Source organism: Spermophilus citellus (genome assembly GCF_964194105.1).
Source record: "Spermophilus citellus genome assembly, chromosome: 6".
In the NCBI taxonomy this organism is placed as follows: domain Eukaryota; kingdom Metazoa; phylum Chordata; class Mammalia; order Rodentia; family Sciuridae; genus Spermophilus; species Spermophilus citellus.
In genome coordinates this window covers 106,761,189-106,777,335 of record NC_138187.1, presented here as the reverse complement: position 1 = coordinate 106,777,335, position 16,147 = coordinate 106,761,189, and the positions used below count along the sequence as shown (strand labels likewise).

Below are 16,147 nucleotides of genomic sequence, written 5' to 3'. Positions count from 1 at the left end.
TGGAAAATTGCTAAGAGAGTAGATTCTAAATATTTTTACTACACAAGAAAAAATTAGTTTAATGTGAGATGATGGATATGTAAATTAGCTTAATTTAGCCATTTAGATGGCATACATTATAATATATGCATATATTCAGAATATTATGTTGTATACTGTAAGTATAAGTACAGTTTGTGATAATTAAAAAATATGTTGAAGGAGATAAGGAACTGATGGTTCTGATTTTCATCTCATACATTGCTTTACTGAATCTCTGTAAATAGGCAGCTTATTAATCTAAATATTTTAGATTAATAAATAAAGAATTATATTTGCTTAGAATTATACTTGCTTTTTAAACTGTTTAGTAACAATGATGGTTCATCTATTTATACTTGCCATTTTTTAACTTACACTTCAAAATCTAATGTAATATGATACCACTTTGATTTTTATTTTTTAATCTAATTAATTCCTTCATTGTGGTTTTTATTTTACAGAGGCAGATATTGGTGAATCTAGCATTTCCCTGAGAAGAACTGGATCTGTAGCTTCCTTGGCTGGGCAGGGAGAGAGAAGGAGACGAACTCTTCCCCAGCTTCCAAATGAAGACAAGTCTCTTGAGAGCTCTAGAGCAAAGATTATAGCACAAAGGTCAGAAATAGGTGAAAAGCAAGACACAGAACTGCAGGAGAAAGAAACACCAACAGGGCTACACCAGAAAGATAAACAAGATGCTGACAGAGCCCTGAATAAAGTGAATAGAACAGTAAATGGTGGAGATAATAAAATCCTGCCTCACATAGGCAACTCTACTTCTGGGAAGGAAAAGAGTGAACCTGATAAGGAAGCTTCTTTAGTAAAGCAGACATTAGCAAAAATTCAGCAGCAACAAGAACAAAAGGAGCAGTTCCAGTGGACACCTGCTAAATTATCTTCAAAAAATATTTCAGGTCAGATAGATAAATGCAGGGAGGAAACTTCTAAACAAGAGTCCCAACCTCCAGACAGAATTCCAGGACATTCTACAAGCAAAGGAGAAAGAGTAATACAAAATGAGAGCAAGAGAAGAAAAGCTGAGGAAATTCTGAAAACTCAGACTTCAAAGGGAGGAGACAAGAAAGAATCCTCCAAGTCATTAGTGCGACAAGGGAGCTTCACTATAGAAAAACCTAGCCCAAACATACCTATAGAACTTATTCCTCATATAAATAAACAGACTTCATCTACTCCTCCTTCTTTAGCATTAACATCTGTAAGTAGACTACGAGAAAGAAGTGACTCTTTGGATACTGATTCTAGTATGGACACAACCCTTATTTTAAAAGACACAGAAGCAGTAATGGCTTTTCTAGAAGCTAAATTGCGTGAAGATAATAAAACTGATGAAGGCCCAGATACTCCCAGTTATAATAGAGACAATTCTATTTCACCAGAATCTGATGTGGATACAGCTAGTACTATCAGTCTGGTCACTGGAGAGACTGAAAGAAAGTCAACCCAAAAACGAAAGAGTTTCACTAGCCTCTATAAAGATAGGTGTTCCACAAGTTCTCCTTCCAAAGATGTAACAAAATCATCATCTTCGGGTGCTAGGGAGAAAATAGAAAAAAAAACAAAAAGTCGTTCCTCAGATGTAGGTTCAAGGTCAGACGGTCGTAAATTTGTACAATCCAGTGGAAGAATAAGACAGCCTTCAGTAGATTTAACAGATGATGACCAAACCTCGAGTGTACCTCATTCTGCTATCTCTGATATTATGTCATCTGATCAGGAAACTTATTCCTGTAAATCTCATGGAAGGACTCCACTTACCTCAACTGATGAGCATATACATTCCAAACTGGAAGGAGGTAAAGGAACAAAATCTAAGACTTCTCCTGTAGCATCTGGGTTATCCAGTAAGTCAACTACTCTTCCAAGGCCACGACCTACCAGGACTTCCCTCTTGCGCAGAGCACGACTTGGTGAAGCTTCAGACAGTGAACTTGCTGATGCCGACAAAGCATCTGTTGCTTCTGAAGTATCCACAACAAGTTCTACATCCAAGCCACCCACAGGAAGGAGGAATATTTCTAGGATTGATTTATTGGCTCAGCCTCGTAGAACAAGGCTTGGTTCGTTATCAGCTCGTAGTGACTCTGAAGCTACAATATCTAGAAGTAGTGCCTCTTCACGTACTGCAGAAGCCATCATTAGAAGTGGAGCCAGATTAGTACCATCAGATAAATTTTCTCCTAGAATTAGAGCTAACAGTATCTCTCGACTATCAGACTCCAAGGTCAAAAGTATGACCTCAACTCATGGCTCTCCTTCAGGTAAATTGAGTCCAGATCTTTAATAACATGAGCATGTTCTGTTTGGGGGCTCATCTTTTAAGAATTAGATTTCTAGTTGTTGCCTTTCCAAAATATTCAAGAGACAGGGTTTGTTTTCTTATTAATAAATGGAAAATTCAAAAGTTAATATACTTCCAATTAAAGTCCTGGGGAAAAATAGTGATTTTAAGATTCTAAATTCATTGGAATGATTTAGACATTTTAATTTTTCAGTTAGTGACATAGGTGGATTTGTATGTCAGGATTACATAGGGAATTATTATCTGGTTTAAATAATAGGAATTAGCATTGTACTTTTAAAAGCATGTGTTTAACCTTTAAATATCCTCATATACTCCAAAGTCCTTACGAATCTGAAGAAAAACAGTATGCCAGTTATTAGTTCTTTTAAGCTAAATGAAATGATCAGTATTTCTTCTCTTTTTGTCTACTTATTTTGAGATGTCTTATGTACTTGTACATTTTAAAGTAACATTTATTTGTGGTTGAAACCAGTGGAAACTTAACTCAGTTCATTTCAGTAGAAGAGGATGGATTCATGGGGCAATCACTAAGTACATGTTGGTCAAAGTAGGCTGTAGAAATTTAGTTAATTGTGAGAATTATTTCATAAAATACTATTATAGCATTAGCTGTAGTAATTATCTATAATTGAGTGTAATATCTACAGAATGTCTTATTCCTCACCAGAATTTAACTGCTTTGGGAATTTTTGTCTTTATGCGTATCATATTCAGAGCTGAAGCCATTGAGAATACATGGTGACTAGTGTTATGTGTATATCCTGTGTAAGCATGGTCTTATTACTTCATAATCAGCCTCATATATGGGTGTGGCTGGAGAGACCAACTGTCAAAAGACTAGAAGATTTATGATTATTGTCAGTCAACAAGCATCTAAGTGAGCCCTAAGTTTTGAGTTGAGAGTGGAAGAAAAGTTGGTGTGCAATTTTATCTTTTTAATTTTGTTTGATTTACATCTGCCACAATATCTCCTACAAGACCCCAAATTAACGGTACTTTATATATATATATAAATAAATATATATCTATTTATATATTTTATATAAATAAATATATATATAAATTTAAATATACATATTTATATATTTTTCACTTCCTAATCCTTTCTTTACTGCTGCTTTCCTCCATCTATTCACCATTCCATCTCTGCTGGTTAGGGGATTTGATAATAATATTCATAGTTTGTGGCAGGAATTGATATAGGCTGAAGCTAGAGAACATAAATTCATTGTTTCAAAAAGAATAGATGCCATTTTCCTTCTTACTCCAGCCCTTGTTTCTACACTTCAAGCATAGGTTGGTTGTTTATGAATTTATTGCCAAGTATTTGAAAACTAACTGCTATGTTTTGTTTGTGTTTATCCAGTATTGTTATTCTATTGTTTCTTATGGCTCTACTTCTTTAATTCATATTTCCTTTGTGCTGCATTTTATGATATGTAGCTGATAAAATTTCTTCTGCCACACTGCTTGCTTTATCACCTCATCTCCACTTAAGTACATTAAAATATTTAAGTATACTTCCATCCTAATATAAGCTATCATAAGTTCTATATTGTCAAAAAGATTCTCAAAATTTATAAATAGTAAAAACTAAACATAGAGCAAGCATGGCTTAAGTTAATTCTTTCTCCAAATTAAAAGCTAAAATAGAGCATTGTCAGATTTTACCCCACAAACTTTGCTATATGCTTATAAATATACATGCAAAACATGTTTGTGATTTAGTATCTCTTTAAAATATTTCAGTATAGTATGAAGAAGTAATGTGTGGTTTCTGTCTCCCTCCTCTTTTTTTGATACTGGGGATTGAACCCAGTGGGGAATTCTACCACTGAATTACATTTCTACCCCTTTTAATTTTTTATTTTGATACAGGGTCTTGCTAATTTGCTAACTTTCTAAGTTGCTAAGCTCCGACTTATTATCCTCCTGTCTCAGCCTCTCAGGTTGCTAGGATTATAGGTATGCCTCATCATATCTGGCTGTATTTTCTGAAGTATTACTGTATTTTCTGGCTGTATTTGCTAAATTTGTAGTTGTCATGTATTTTAGTTTCAACAAAGTTTAGTTATATTAAAAGAAATCAGAACATTCACAGATATATGATACTAATAACTATTTTTTCCCTTTTTAATTCTCTAAACATCATAGTTGGTAGTTTGTTTTTATAGTGACTATAGTAGTTTATAATTTCCACAAGAAGAATTTTTGCACATTTTATACATAAAATAAATTTCATAATAAATATCATAACTAAAATAAGTTTAAAGTGAGTTACAAGATTAATTAAACTATCTTGAACTTTCTCTCACTTTAATGTATGACTTATCTAGCAGTTTGCCAACCAATAACCCTCTTAGACATTGACATTTCAAACACCTTCAGTACAAATATTCAGTTTAGTGATCTATCATTAAATCTTTAGTAAATAAGCTTAATCATATAAAATTAAGTTTATTTCCATAAATTGGTAGCTTAAGCTGAATAAAGTTAAGATGTAAAATTTTTCTTCAACATGAGTAGATATCAGAAAAGCTGTCATTCCATGAGAAGTTGCTGGTGTACTGTTTAAAAATTAGTTTTATTAGAAATGAAAAAAAGAGACTCTTCCAACACCTAATTGGAAGATACTTGGAATAGCAGGGAATGAGTTTTGAACTCTAGGAGTTAGTAGACTGCCCTGCACTTTAACATAAGCAACACAAGACCTCTCTGGACCCATTTTCTTAAATCTGTAAATTGAATTTAGATTGTCTAATATCTGAGATCATTTGGTTCTAAAATTTTATGAAATAAGTAGGTTTAGAGGAAAATTCAAAACATCCTAGCAGGGTGCTATGGCACATGCCTGTAATCCCAGTGGCTCCGGAGGCAGGAGGATTGCAAGTTCAGAGCCGCCCTCAGCCAGCAAAAGCGAGGCACTAAGCAACTCAGTGAGACCTTGTCTCTAAATAAAATACAAAATAGGGCTGGGGATGTGGCTCAGTGGTTGAGTGCCCCTGAGTTCAATCCCCAGTACCCCTATACCCCCCTTTAAAAAAAACAGATATTCTTATTGGAAGTTTCTTCTGTATTCATTAGCAGGTTGTGAGGAATTTTCTTCACATAAAGTGTATAGCTACTAATAGTTTGCAGGCAAAGATTAAGGAAAGCAAAAAGTTTTCAAAATTATTTGAAAAATAACAGGTTAGAGGTCCTGGCTTTGAACTCCCTTTCCCAGGCCCTTTACCAATAGTTACCATCTCAATCTGTTGTTACACAGGCAAAGTGGTGTGCAGAGGTAACTTGCATTTTTCTTTGTAGTACACCCTGTAGGATACATTTTCCATTTATAAAAATAATTTGATATTCTCTCTCAATTTTTAAAATACATCTTATTCTTTTGGTTGCTTTTAAAGATAATGTTAGATTCTTTAATATTCTTACCTGACTTCTACATAAACCTTTAAAAATAGGTAGAAAGTATATGAAATGGATTTTTCTCTTTTTCTGTTTTTCCTTAAAATGTAATAGTTTTATAATCTTGAGACTCAAAAAATTTAAAGTGTATTTTATTGATGATGATGTTGTTAATGATGATTATTTGCTGTGCTGGGGATTGAACCTAGGGGTGCTCTACCACTTACCTACACCCTCAGCTCTTTTCATTTTTTATTTTGAGACAGAGTCTTGCAAAGTTTGCAATGATGGCCTGGAACTTGTGATCCTACTGTCTTAGCCTCCTGAGTAGCTGGATTACAGGCATGCACCACTGTGCCCAGCAAAGTTAATTTTAAAATGACTCTTTTAAGGGGGGGGGGGAGAGAATTTTTAATATTTATTTTTCAGTTTTCGGCGGACACAACATCTTTGTTTGTATGTGGTGCTGAGGATCAAACCCAGGCCGCACGCATGCCAGGCGAGCGCGCTACTGCTTGAGCCACATCCCCAGCCCCTGTACTTATATATTTTAACTTGATATTTCGCATATATTAATAACACTTGGTACTCAATTCTCATTCTACTTTCATGCACTCTGCCACTCATGAACTATATCAGCTTTTAATGCTATTCTTAATAATTCAGTTTCATGATACTTATTTATGCTTTCATTTATTCTGCAGTTTATTAAAACTCTTTGTTACTGGTTTTCTTTTAAACACATTTTTCAATTATAGGCATGGTGACAGAAGTTTCCCAAACATACGGCAGGAAATTTGAACTAACATATTATGTTTTCTTATTTATGAATACTATAATGAGATATCAATATAAACTCATATTTACCATTTAATGAAATGCCTTTATTGAAAAGTACAAATTTGTTTCCCATATATTTCTGATTTTTTTTGCTATGTCTTTAACTTTTTTCTAAAATTTATTTGCTCTTATTTCCAAACTTTTTATAAAATTGTTTTCAATGAGTCTCAGAGTAACTTCAATTTACAGGAGTTTGCATATGCCTAGAAACGAGTCAATTTCCACCATGGTAAAAGTATTTTCTATGTTAATAAATTACCATATAGAAATTGTGTTCAAGCCCCCCTTCAAAGAATCTGTGATCAATTACCCAAAGTTCTGCATATGTATTTGTGTATACTTTTACAGAGAACCATGAACTTTCTGCAAATGATCATTCTTTTGTACTCATGAATCTACATCTAAACCCTAGAAGTTCAAAATATGGGTGTGAATCAGGACAAATGAGTAGGCTCTAATTTATGCCATATTCCTTACTATAGGAAAGCCAGCACTGAAGACAGTGTATGTTAGTTTTATCTAAGAGCCAGCTCAGCCTTAGAGAGCCTTGGGCAAAAACAGAGTTTTGGAGGAAAATATAGAAAAGTTACAAAATTCCAGTGCAGAAGGATGAGAGAATTCTGGACCTTACCAATCTACACAGCTTAGTATCAGTTTTTATTAGAAACACGGACAAAAAGATGGAGAAGAAAAAAAGAAAACTCTTACAATATTAGTGGCAACTGAAACTTATGGCAGGTTCTAAGGTTTTATCATTTTAAATACCAAAGATATCTTATGCTTTTTACTAGTTTTGAGTAAAGCAAATGGTTTACATATAGGAATTTATTCATTCAAAAATATGTATTAAATATTTACTAGCCAGACACATTGCTAAGTGCTAGGTATAGGTTAGTTGCTTGAACTGACAAGGTTTCTGCCTTTGTGACATTTACCCTAAGTAATCCATTACATACTTTTCTTAAATTTTAGCTTCTATTTATGCTTCACAGATTACTCATATGTTGGATTTTCATATTAACAGTAGTAGTGAAGTGTGTGCATTAATTTGTCTCCTGGTTTTTTAAATGTGTCAGCAATACCATTTTTAAATGTCTTTACTAACCTTGAATAAGAAAGTGATTGCCACTTTCTTTAATGTGACTATTCACAGTATCTCCTGTGCCTTAAATGTGGATGGTTGTGAGAACAGCTTGTAGTTTTGCTCTTTGTAGATTTTATGCCATTGTCTATTTTCACCATATGCTTTCAGTGTCAAAGCAGCAGAGTTGTACTGAAGATGCTTTGTTGTGTTTTTTACCATGTAAAAAGATTTTTTCCAACCATAGCATAACAGGATGTTGAATGACAGAGGTAATGTTTTTTTTTTTTTTCTGCCATAAAGGCATAATTTCCACAGCAGGAATTATGCACATTTGTATGTTGGGAAAAGAGGGATTTTTATCATCTCTGTGTTGAAAGTCCATGTGGCATGAGGATATCTTTTCCCTTGTTTTTATTTATTTATTTGTTGTTGGTGTTGTTGCTGTCATTTAAAAAAAAATCCATATCTTTAATGAGAAATATTTGGATCTGAAAAATAAACATTTATGAATAGAGCTTGCTTAGTTTTTTATCATTAGTAAAAATTTTCATCTGAATGTTTATTCACTACACTTGCAGAAAACACGTTCTTTCAATTGTTTTTAATTATTCATTGTTTTAAATTCACCAAACTGTAATGTTTCTATATTTAAGGAGTAGTAGACTTATGGTTTTTGTGAGGTATGTGTGTCAGTTATTGAAAATTGTGCTGTGTGTACACTCTCATGGTGTCTTTGAAATCATGATTTTTATTTTATCTCCTTCAAATGATAACATAATAATTCTTTTTTTAATAATTAAACTAATTTAGTAAATTCAAGATGGAGGCGCTTTCCTACTGATTATGCTTCCACCTCAGAAGATGAATTTGGATCAAACCGTAATTCCCCTAAACATACCCGTCTACGTACTTCTCCAGCCCTGAAAACCACTCGCTTGCAGAGCACTGGATCAGCAATGCCTACTAGTTCTTCATTCAAGCACCGGATTAAAGAACAGGAAGACTACATCCGAGATTGGACTGCTCATCGAGAAGAAATAGCTAGGTTAGTTTTAAAGATTTATCTTTAAGATTTCAAGATTTTTATCAACATTTCAGCTTGCTAACAAAATTTAGCTTTTGCTTGATTTGTACTGGTAGTCTGAAGAAATGAAATCCATTGTGAGGAACTGTGTGGTCAGCAGAATTGCTGTCCATCAGCTTTTTTCCTTTTATCTTTACCTTTTTTAATGCCAGTGGTACTAACATACTGTAGAAGATACTGTGGAATTATTTTGGTCTCCTGTCTTTAATTTTCAGTATCAATGCAGAATAAATAGTATAAATTTTAAAAAGTAGTAGTAGCTCTTCACAATTACAAATTGTTCAGTTAGCTTATTAATCACCGTCCTTTAAACCTCCAAAGAGGTAATAGTCTACCTTTTAGAGATTAATTGTTAATGTTCTCTGGGGAGAATTAAAGTAGGCAGATTTTTCCATAATGAATTCATTAAGTGTTATTAATTTAACCCTTGAATATACAAAGATATGATTATTTTGAATATAAAATAAGTAAATATTAAGACTTATTGCTATAACATTTAGATTATGTACAAAAAGTAAATCTCATGCTGTGTATGTGATTGATTATTTACTCTGGATAAGTGCTGAAGAGAAGTTCTATTCAAATGGATATGATAGCAATTAAAAATATAAGTTTTTTTGTTTAAAGATTGTAAGGTTAAATTTTAATGCAGCATACCATGTGTTACCCCCAAATTTTCATAGTTTACTTGCTAAAATCATTTCTACCTTTATCAGTAGCTAATTTTCAAGTTTTATATTTGGCAACATTATTAAAGAACATATACCTATTTAATAGATGCATAGTGACTCCCTTTTGCTGAGACTGGCTTTGAACTGCCTTTACAATAACAAGATACTTTTACCATAATTTATTGGTGATTATCTTTTTTTTCCTTGTTGACTTCTATGAATTGTGTGTTTTCTGGCTCGTTAGTTTAATATACTGTTTAGGTTTTTGTTTTTAATGACTATTCACTAGTAATTACTTTTATATTTGGAGAACATGACCTAATCTTGTTGTGCGGTTTGAAACATTTTGGTTTTATTATACAAATTGTTTTTCATGAAACTAATTATTGAAGCATTTTAAGCCAGTTATTCTCATTAAAAGAAAGGCAATTTATATGCTTGGGATCCATGAATAATTATGGGCCACAAAATGCTTGTAGTGAGAAAATCTTGACATATTTTCTATTCTTCTCTGTATAGCTGGTAATAGCAGGTCTTATTCTTTTTTTTTTTTTTCTTTTTTGTGCCAGGGTTTGAAGTAAGGGGTACTCGATCACATCCCCAGGCCTATTTTGTATTTTATTTAGAGACAGGTACTCACTGAGATGCATAGTGACTCCCTTTTGCTGAGACTGGCTTTGAACTTGTGATCCTCCTGCCTCAGCTTCCTGAGCCTCTGGGATTACAGGCATGTGCCACCACCTCTCCTGGACAGTCTTATTCTTGTTTCATCATTTTCCTCATTTCCCACAAGGAAATACCCAGCTGCAGAAGATCAGATGGTGCCGAGAGAAACTAAAATATGTCTATCTCCTCTCAAGAGGCCTCCCTCAGCTCTCTCTAAACTAGAAAGACTGACAATCCTCTTTTTGTGGGCCAAATCCATTTTCTTTTTCCCAAATAGAGTTTTGATAAAAGGGAAGTGGGAATATTGACTGGAATGTGCATTTTTAATTGGTTCCATTTTGTCATGTGCATTGTATTACTACTATTCTGTGTATTTTGTCATCTATAACAAACCAAGGTGTTCAGCTTCTAGTAATTTCTCATGCCTTTTTCCTCTGAAATTTTGTTAGTGGCACTATGTTATAAAACTCACCTTTGGAATTTTAATTTTTCAAGGTGTGTTTTCCAGTCACATACCTCAGAGAATACTTTTTGTTTTTTTCATGGAAATTTTTAAAAGGAGAGGAAGGGAAGATAGAAGATATGAGGAAGAAAGCTAATGTTGATATTTAATCTTCTCATAGGGCAGTGATAAGTTAGTTAATGTGAGAAAAATTATTTTCAAAAGACTGAATCACAAACTAAACAGGATATAAGAAATAAGTTTTTAAAAATGGACTATTACTTTCACTTGAAGAAAATTCATCTGCTGATTATTGATAAGTAATAGGTAAAGATACTTTAATTGAAAAGCAAAATTGATAATTTTAATTGTTTACAAAAGTGTTTTTCGTTTTGGCATATTCTTTTTGTTTAGAATGCAGGGCTATTTCACTTTAACCAGCACTTTGTAAATGTGTATATAGTAATTCTTTACTTGCATTTAAATTTAAAGTACAAAGCAATATTAATCTATAATATAAAATGTATAAAGAAGTATAGTGTTAATTAGTCTTTTAGAATAGGGAGCTGTTCTTCCAGGTACCCCTTATGCATGTGCTTTGGTAGCTCTTGCCTCGGTTTCTCTATGATGATAGAGATATATAGTTCAGCTAGTAAGAATTGGATAGATTATAGTAGTTTATGAATATTAGGGTAAACAGTTCCATTAGTGCCTTTATAGATGACCTAAATATTATATTAGAAGACTATATCATTTCCATTTGAATCACAAGGTGCTTAACAATATTTCATTGTTTCGGATTCATTATTACACATACAACTGTATCATTAAATTATATTTTTTGGAGAGAATTCTGGTCAACAGTATTTCATTTTAAGAAATGACAATAATTCACTATTAGATATATTACACAGAAAGAGTAAAAGACAAAAACAATGTAATATTTTATCCTCATGTTGGCTGAGAGTATTATTTGCAAAGATGGTGTCCTGTTTTTGTATTTGCCTCTCCAGTTCTGTTTTGGATCAAATTTGCCTAAAGTTAGGTTTTTTAAAAATATTATATATACATATAGTTCCCACCAAATCAACATAGAATTTTGAACGTAATAGGAGTGCTTAGTCTAAGGGGACTATGAAGATGACTTTAGTTAGAATCAAAGAAAGAAAGCAAAGGTATGTATATCTAATATAAAATGAAGTGCTATGATAAAAGCTTAAAAAAGTACATATATATATATATATATATACACACACACACACATACACATATCTGTACTAAGATATAGAAGTATATAGTTAGGGAATGACCAAACTGAAGATAGGGCAAAGCTTGCTAAACTAATGGGAGACTTTGGATGCCAGCTAAGGAATATACATGTCATTTTATCTGCTAATCTAGGTAACACTAAAGGCACTGTATAGAACCTGAGAGAAGAGCACTTATTTGTGTCAAAAGTTAATGTGCAGCAGTTGCCAGATGGCAGTGCAACAGCAGCCCTGTGCGGGCATTACCTATGGCCCATGACACAGGCAGACCCCCTGGGCCACTTCAAGTGTCCTGGGTGCTTAAAGGTAGGTATCTGAGAAGCTGTGCAGGATGCCTTATGGGCACATCTTTTGGTCTGCATAACTGTAGGAATGTCTAAAGCTGAAGAAACCTTTCTGTGGATTGTATCACAGCACTCTGACACCTAAGTTCCAAGTTGTAAAGCCAGAGCAACAGTTTGAGACCAGAGACATCTTGCCATGGCTGCCAAGATGATTTCTTCCTATCTTAAGATTCAAACCCATATGACTACCTCAGTTCCAAATACCAGATGATATCATGGAAGGTGTGAAGGCCACAACTAAGTATGCATCATTTCAGACACAGAATGTCCCAAATCTTTATACCTTTCCTTGTCCTTACTGTCTTGAGAAAAATTTTGTGGAAGGAAGGGCTTGTGGAGTACTGCATATTATCTCACAGCAACAGATACCAGACCTGTGGTTTGTTCAATATGTGCCTCAATGCCCTGGGGAGACTATGCAGCACCAGCTTCATAAAAAAACACATCCAGTGCCAGTGCCAGTGCCAATTTCCATGGCTTATGGTACTGATGAAGAGGACATGATGAACCTGGTGCTACCATATTCCATCAGCTTCCATGACATGTTAAGTGTGAAACCTTTGACTCCTGTGGCTTGACTGTACAACAGACCTGGAAATGAGCCGTGGCACTGGGACAGGGTCACTTCTGACAGGGGAAATGGGTCTCCAGGTCAGAGTTCTCTTTTCTTTTGGGCTCTTGCCAAAGTTATTTTCCCTATTATTAACCTTGTTTGTCATTTGGTCTAGTGTCATTGATCCTCAATTACTTCCTAGAGCTTCTACTTCCTCTTCTGGAAGAAAATCCAGCTTTTTCATTTCCACATATTCTTATTTCACACTTATTCCTTCCATCCAGTGTTTATCTCTCAGATCCTGTGAGCCACCTGGGACCTTTTCTGGGTCACAAATAGCACAATAAAACACATGTTTTCTTTCCTTGCCCGGGAGGTATGTGAACTCTGGCAAGAGTACAGCTGACCAGGACTGAAACTCATCTGTGCTGTGGAGCTACTTGTCAGAGGGTATGGGCAGTGGCTACTGGAAGCTGCAATTTGTATTCCTGAAAATATTTCAGGAACCCCTGTAGGGTAAAAGTTCTGGATTTTGCATGATCTGATGTTGGAAGTTTTATTATTGATATTTTGCCGCACTTCCTGCAAATGCTTAGAATTAACTGGTTCAGTCTTAAATGCCTGCAGGGTACCTTTTTAGGAAAAGGTATAATCATATTTTTAGTGGAGGTATTTCTAGGTATTTAGGTTAGGAAAGTTAAACTGCATTTTTCCATAAGTGGGGAGGAGGGTCAATTAAGAGAGGTAGGAGGACCATAGCTTTTTGGTTTGTATTTCAGTCTAACAAACATGTTTTCAGATGACTGGGTCACATTTACCTTTCTCTTTGGGAGCCTGCATACGTTCTTGTCCTGATGTGTGAAAAGCAGTCCTCTGATGATTAAAAAAGGAAAAGGCATGAGGGTTTTGGTTGTTACTTTTATCCTTAACTTGGTAACTTTTATCCTTAACTTGGTAACTTAGATTAATCTGAGCATTATTTTACTGTCACAAATAGTTTTCTTATGACACGTTTTAGCATATAAATTGGTGTTTTAAAACTCTGCCTTTTAATTCAGAGAAAAGCTGTTCTGATCCCGTTGTTTCTTGTTGGAAGAAAGATTGCAGGGCATAGCATATTCTCTGATGAGCAGTTAATAAAAATTATGTACTCAGAATTTGTTTTAGTAGCAGCTCAAGAAACTTGAAGTTGAACATATTTCATGAATATTAATTATAAGGCTAAGAGCTGTCAATCTAATGTATAGGAGTAGAATCTGTTAGGTTCATTCATTCATGTCACACATCTCTAGTTTGTGGTAGTTTTTTTCTGGTCAGTGGTTGAGGTTGAAATGACTCTGGGCCTGTACACGTTGCTGTGGGTCTCTTACTGCCCATCATGAAAGAGCTAGCTGCAGTTGCCTAGTAACTAGCAAAGACAGGGTCCATTTGGGGCAGTGTAATTTTTTTCCTTAAGGTGTTGTTACTTAGAAGGACCTGCATGTTAAGATCAGCTTCTTGACTATAATTTCTGGAAAAAGTTAACTCGGACCTCCTTAAATTGAGATTCTCTCAAAACAAGTTTGGAGAAAAGTTTGATAAGGCTTTCATTTGAGGGATCTGAGAAGAGCAAATACATCTCACTGTTGGAACCAAGAAAACAGGTTAATGTGCAAGGTGTTGAAGATCTAAAATATGATAGTGTTGGCATACATGAATGAATGAAGGAGAGAGATGCAAACACAACAATTTACAACATTTGATGATTGCCATGATGGTAAGGCAGAATTTTAAATAATTCTATAGTTGTTCAAATGGGAGATTGGTAAGATTTGGGAACACAAAGGGCAAGGAAAAGGAACTAGCTATATTTTGGATATACTGACCTAAGATGCTTAAATGACAATCATGTGAAAAAGTCTAGTAGACAAACTATGGCTTTAAAATATAAGATGTCAATGAAAGCTAGAATAGTAGTTATAGAAGTCATTCACAAAGAGAAAATTAAGTGGTAGTAGATTTTATCATGAAGTAAGGGAATGGTGAGTAAACTCTGAATGTTGCTAAACAGAGAGAAACCAAATTACAGGGAGATACCATAACTATGTTATAGCCACATAGTCAAGAGCATGGACTTTGGAATCAGACCATTTGGATTCAAGCCCATTTCTTACTACAAGGTCTGTGTGAACTCTAGACAAGTTAATTAACTGTGCTCCAGTAATCTACAAAAAATGTTCATGATTATAGTATCAATGTGAGAGAGGTGACAAATAGATACATGTACTTGACCTGGTGTTTGACATATAGTAAACTATGAATAAATGTTAGTTATATGTAAAGGGGGAATATAGAGAAAACAGTAATATATGATCATATTTAGATCTTTATTTTGAGCTTTAAGTTTTCTGGTCATCTCATAAATTTATGAGAATCCACATATACCTGGAGTTTCAGAATCAATTTTAAGTTCTTACAATTTATAAAATATTCAACTAGGCTTTGCTTTTTACAAAAGAGTATTGCACTCATAGATTCACAGGCAATTGACAACATGGGGAAAGATGGCAAGCACTTTTTGGAAAAATAGATAAGGAAACACAGTGAAGAAAAAATTAATAGAACTTGTTATCTGGGAAATTAAAAAGCATTGGATACCTATAGGTGAATTAAAGAGATGTGCATTAATTTTCTTGAAGATCTTTTAATTATATTTGTATTATCAAATCTGATTTTTTCAGAATACTTTTGCCAGGCTTGGTGTCAAATGCCTATAAAATCCCGACAGCTCAGGAGGCTGAGGCAGGAGGATCACAGGTTCAAAGTCAGCCTCAGCAACTTAGCAAGGCCCAAATCAATTTAGCGAGACCCTGTCTCAAAATAAAAAAAATATAAAAATAAAATAATAAAATATAAAAAGGGCTGGGTGACTATTGGTTAATCGACCCTGGGTTCAATCCCCGGTGCCAAAAAAAAAGAAAAAAGAAAAAGAAAGAAAGAAAGGAAGAGAATATTTTCTTAAAATCTTCTTTTTAAATTTCAAGAGACTCATGATGTGGCCTGTTATATAGTACATGGTTTATTTCAAATTGATATATATCCTGACCTTAGTCTTTTTTTCTTTGTATTTTTTTGGAGTCTTTATAAAAGTTTTATTTTATTGAAAGTTGTAAAGTTGAACAATATTATTGATAATAAAATAGGCCAAGAGATAGGGGTATAGCTCATTGGTACAGCACTTGACTAGCATGTATAAGAGCCTGGGTTCAATCTCCAGGACCCAGTTTTAATTTTAAAACAGGCCAAACACTGGAACACTGGTTATAGCCAGAAAGTTTGGAACTTAATATGCCATTAAAGCGATAAAGAAAATGTTTATAGTTAATTTAAAACCTAAAATTTTATATTGGCATCTCAAATCAAAATCTGACAGTTTTTTAAAATTTTTTTCTTAGTTGTAGATGGACACA

General features: G+C 34.0%; 1 protein-coding gene across 13 annotated transcripts in view; it reads left to right on the top strand.

Annotated features, from left to right (window-relative positions):
* Positions 1-16,147, top strand: part of CEP170 (centrosomal protein 170) — a 127,763-nt gene that overhangs the window by 90,501 nt on the left and 21,115 nt on the right. For 11 of the 13 annotated variants that reach the window (XM_081300503.1, XM_081300505.1, XM_081300497.1 and 8 more), the window contains 2 exons: positions 483-2,300; positions 8,481-8,715. In XM_081300503.1, coding sequence (XP_081156629.1) covers positions 483-2,300; positions 8,481-8,715 — 2,053 coding nt within the window. The remainder of the gene's footprint in view (positions 1-482; positions 2,301-8,480; positions 8,716-16,147) is intronic. The other 2 variants (XM_081300504.1, XM_081300499.1) reach the window with 1 other exon arrangement.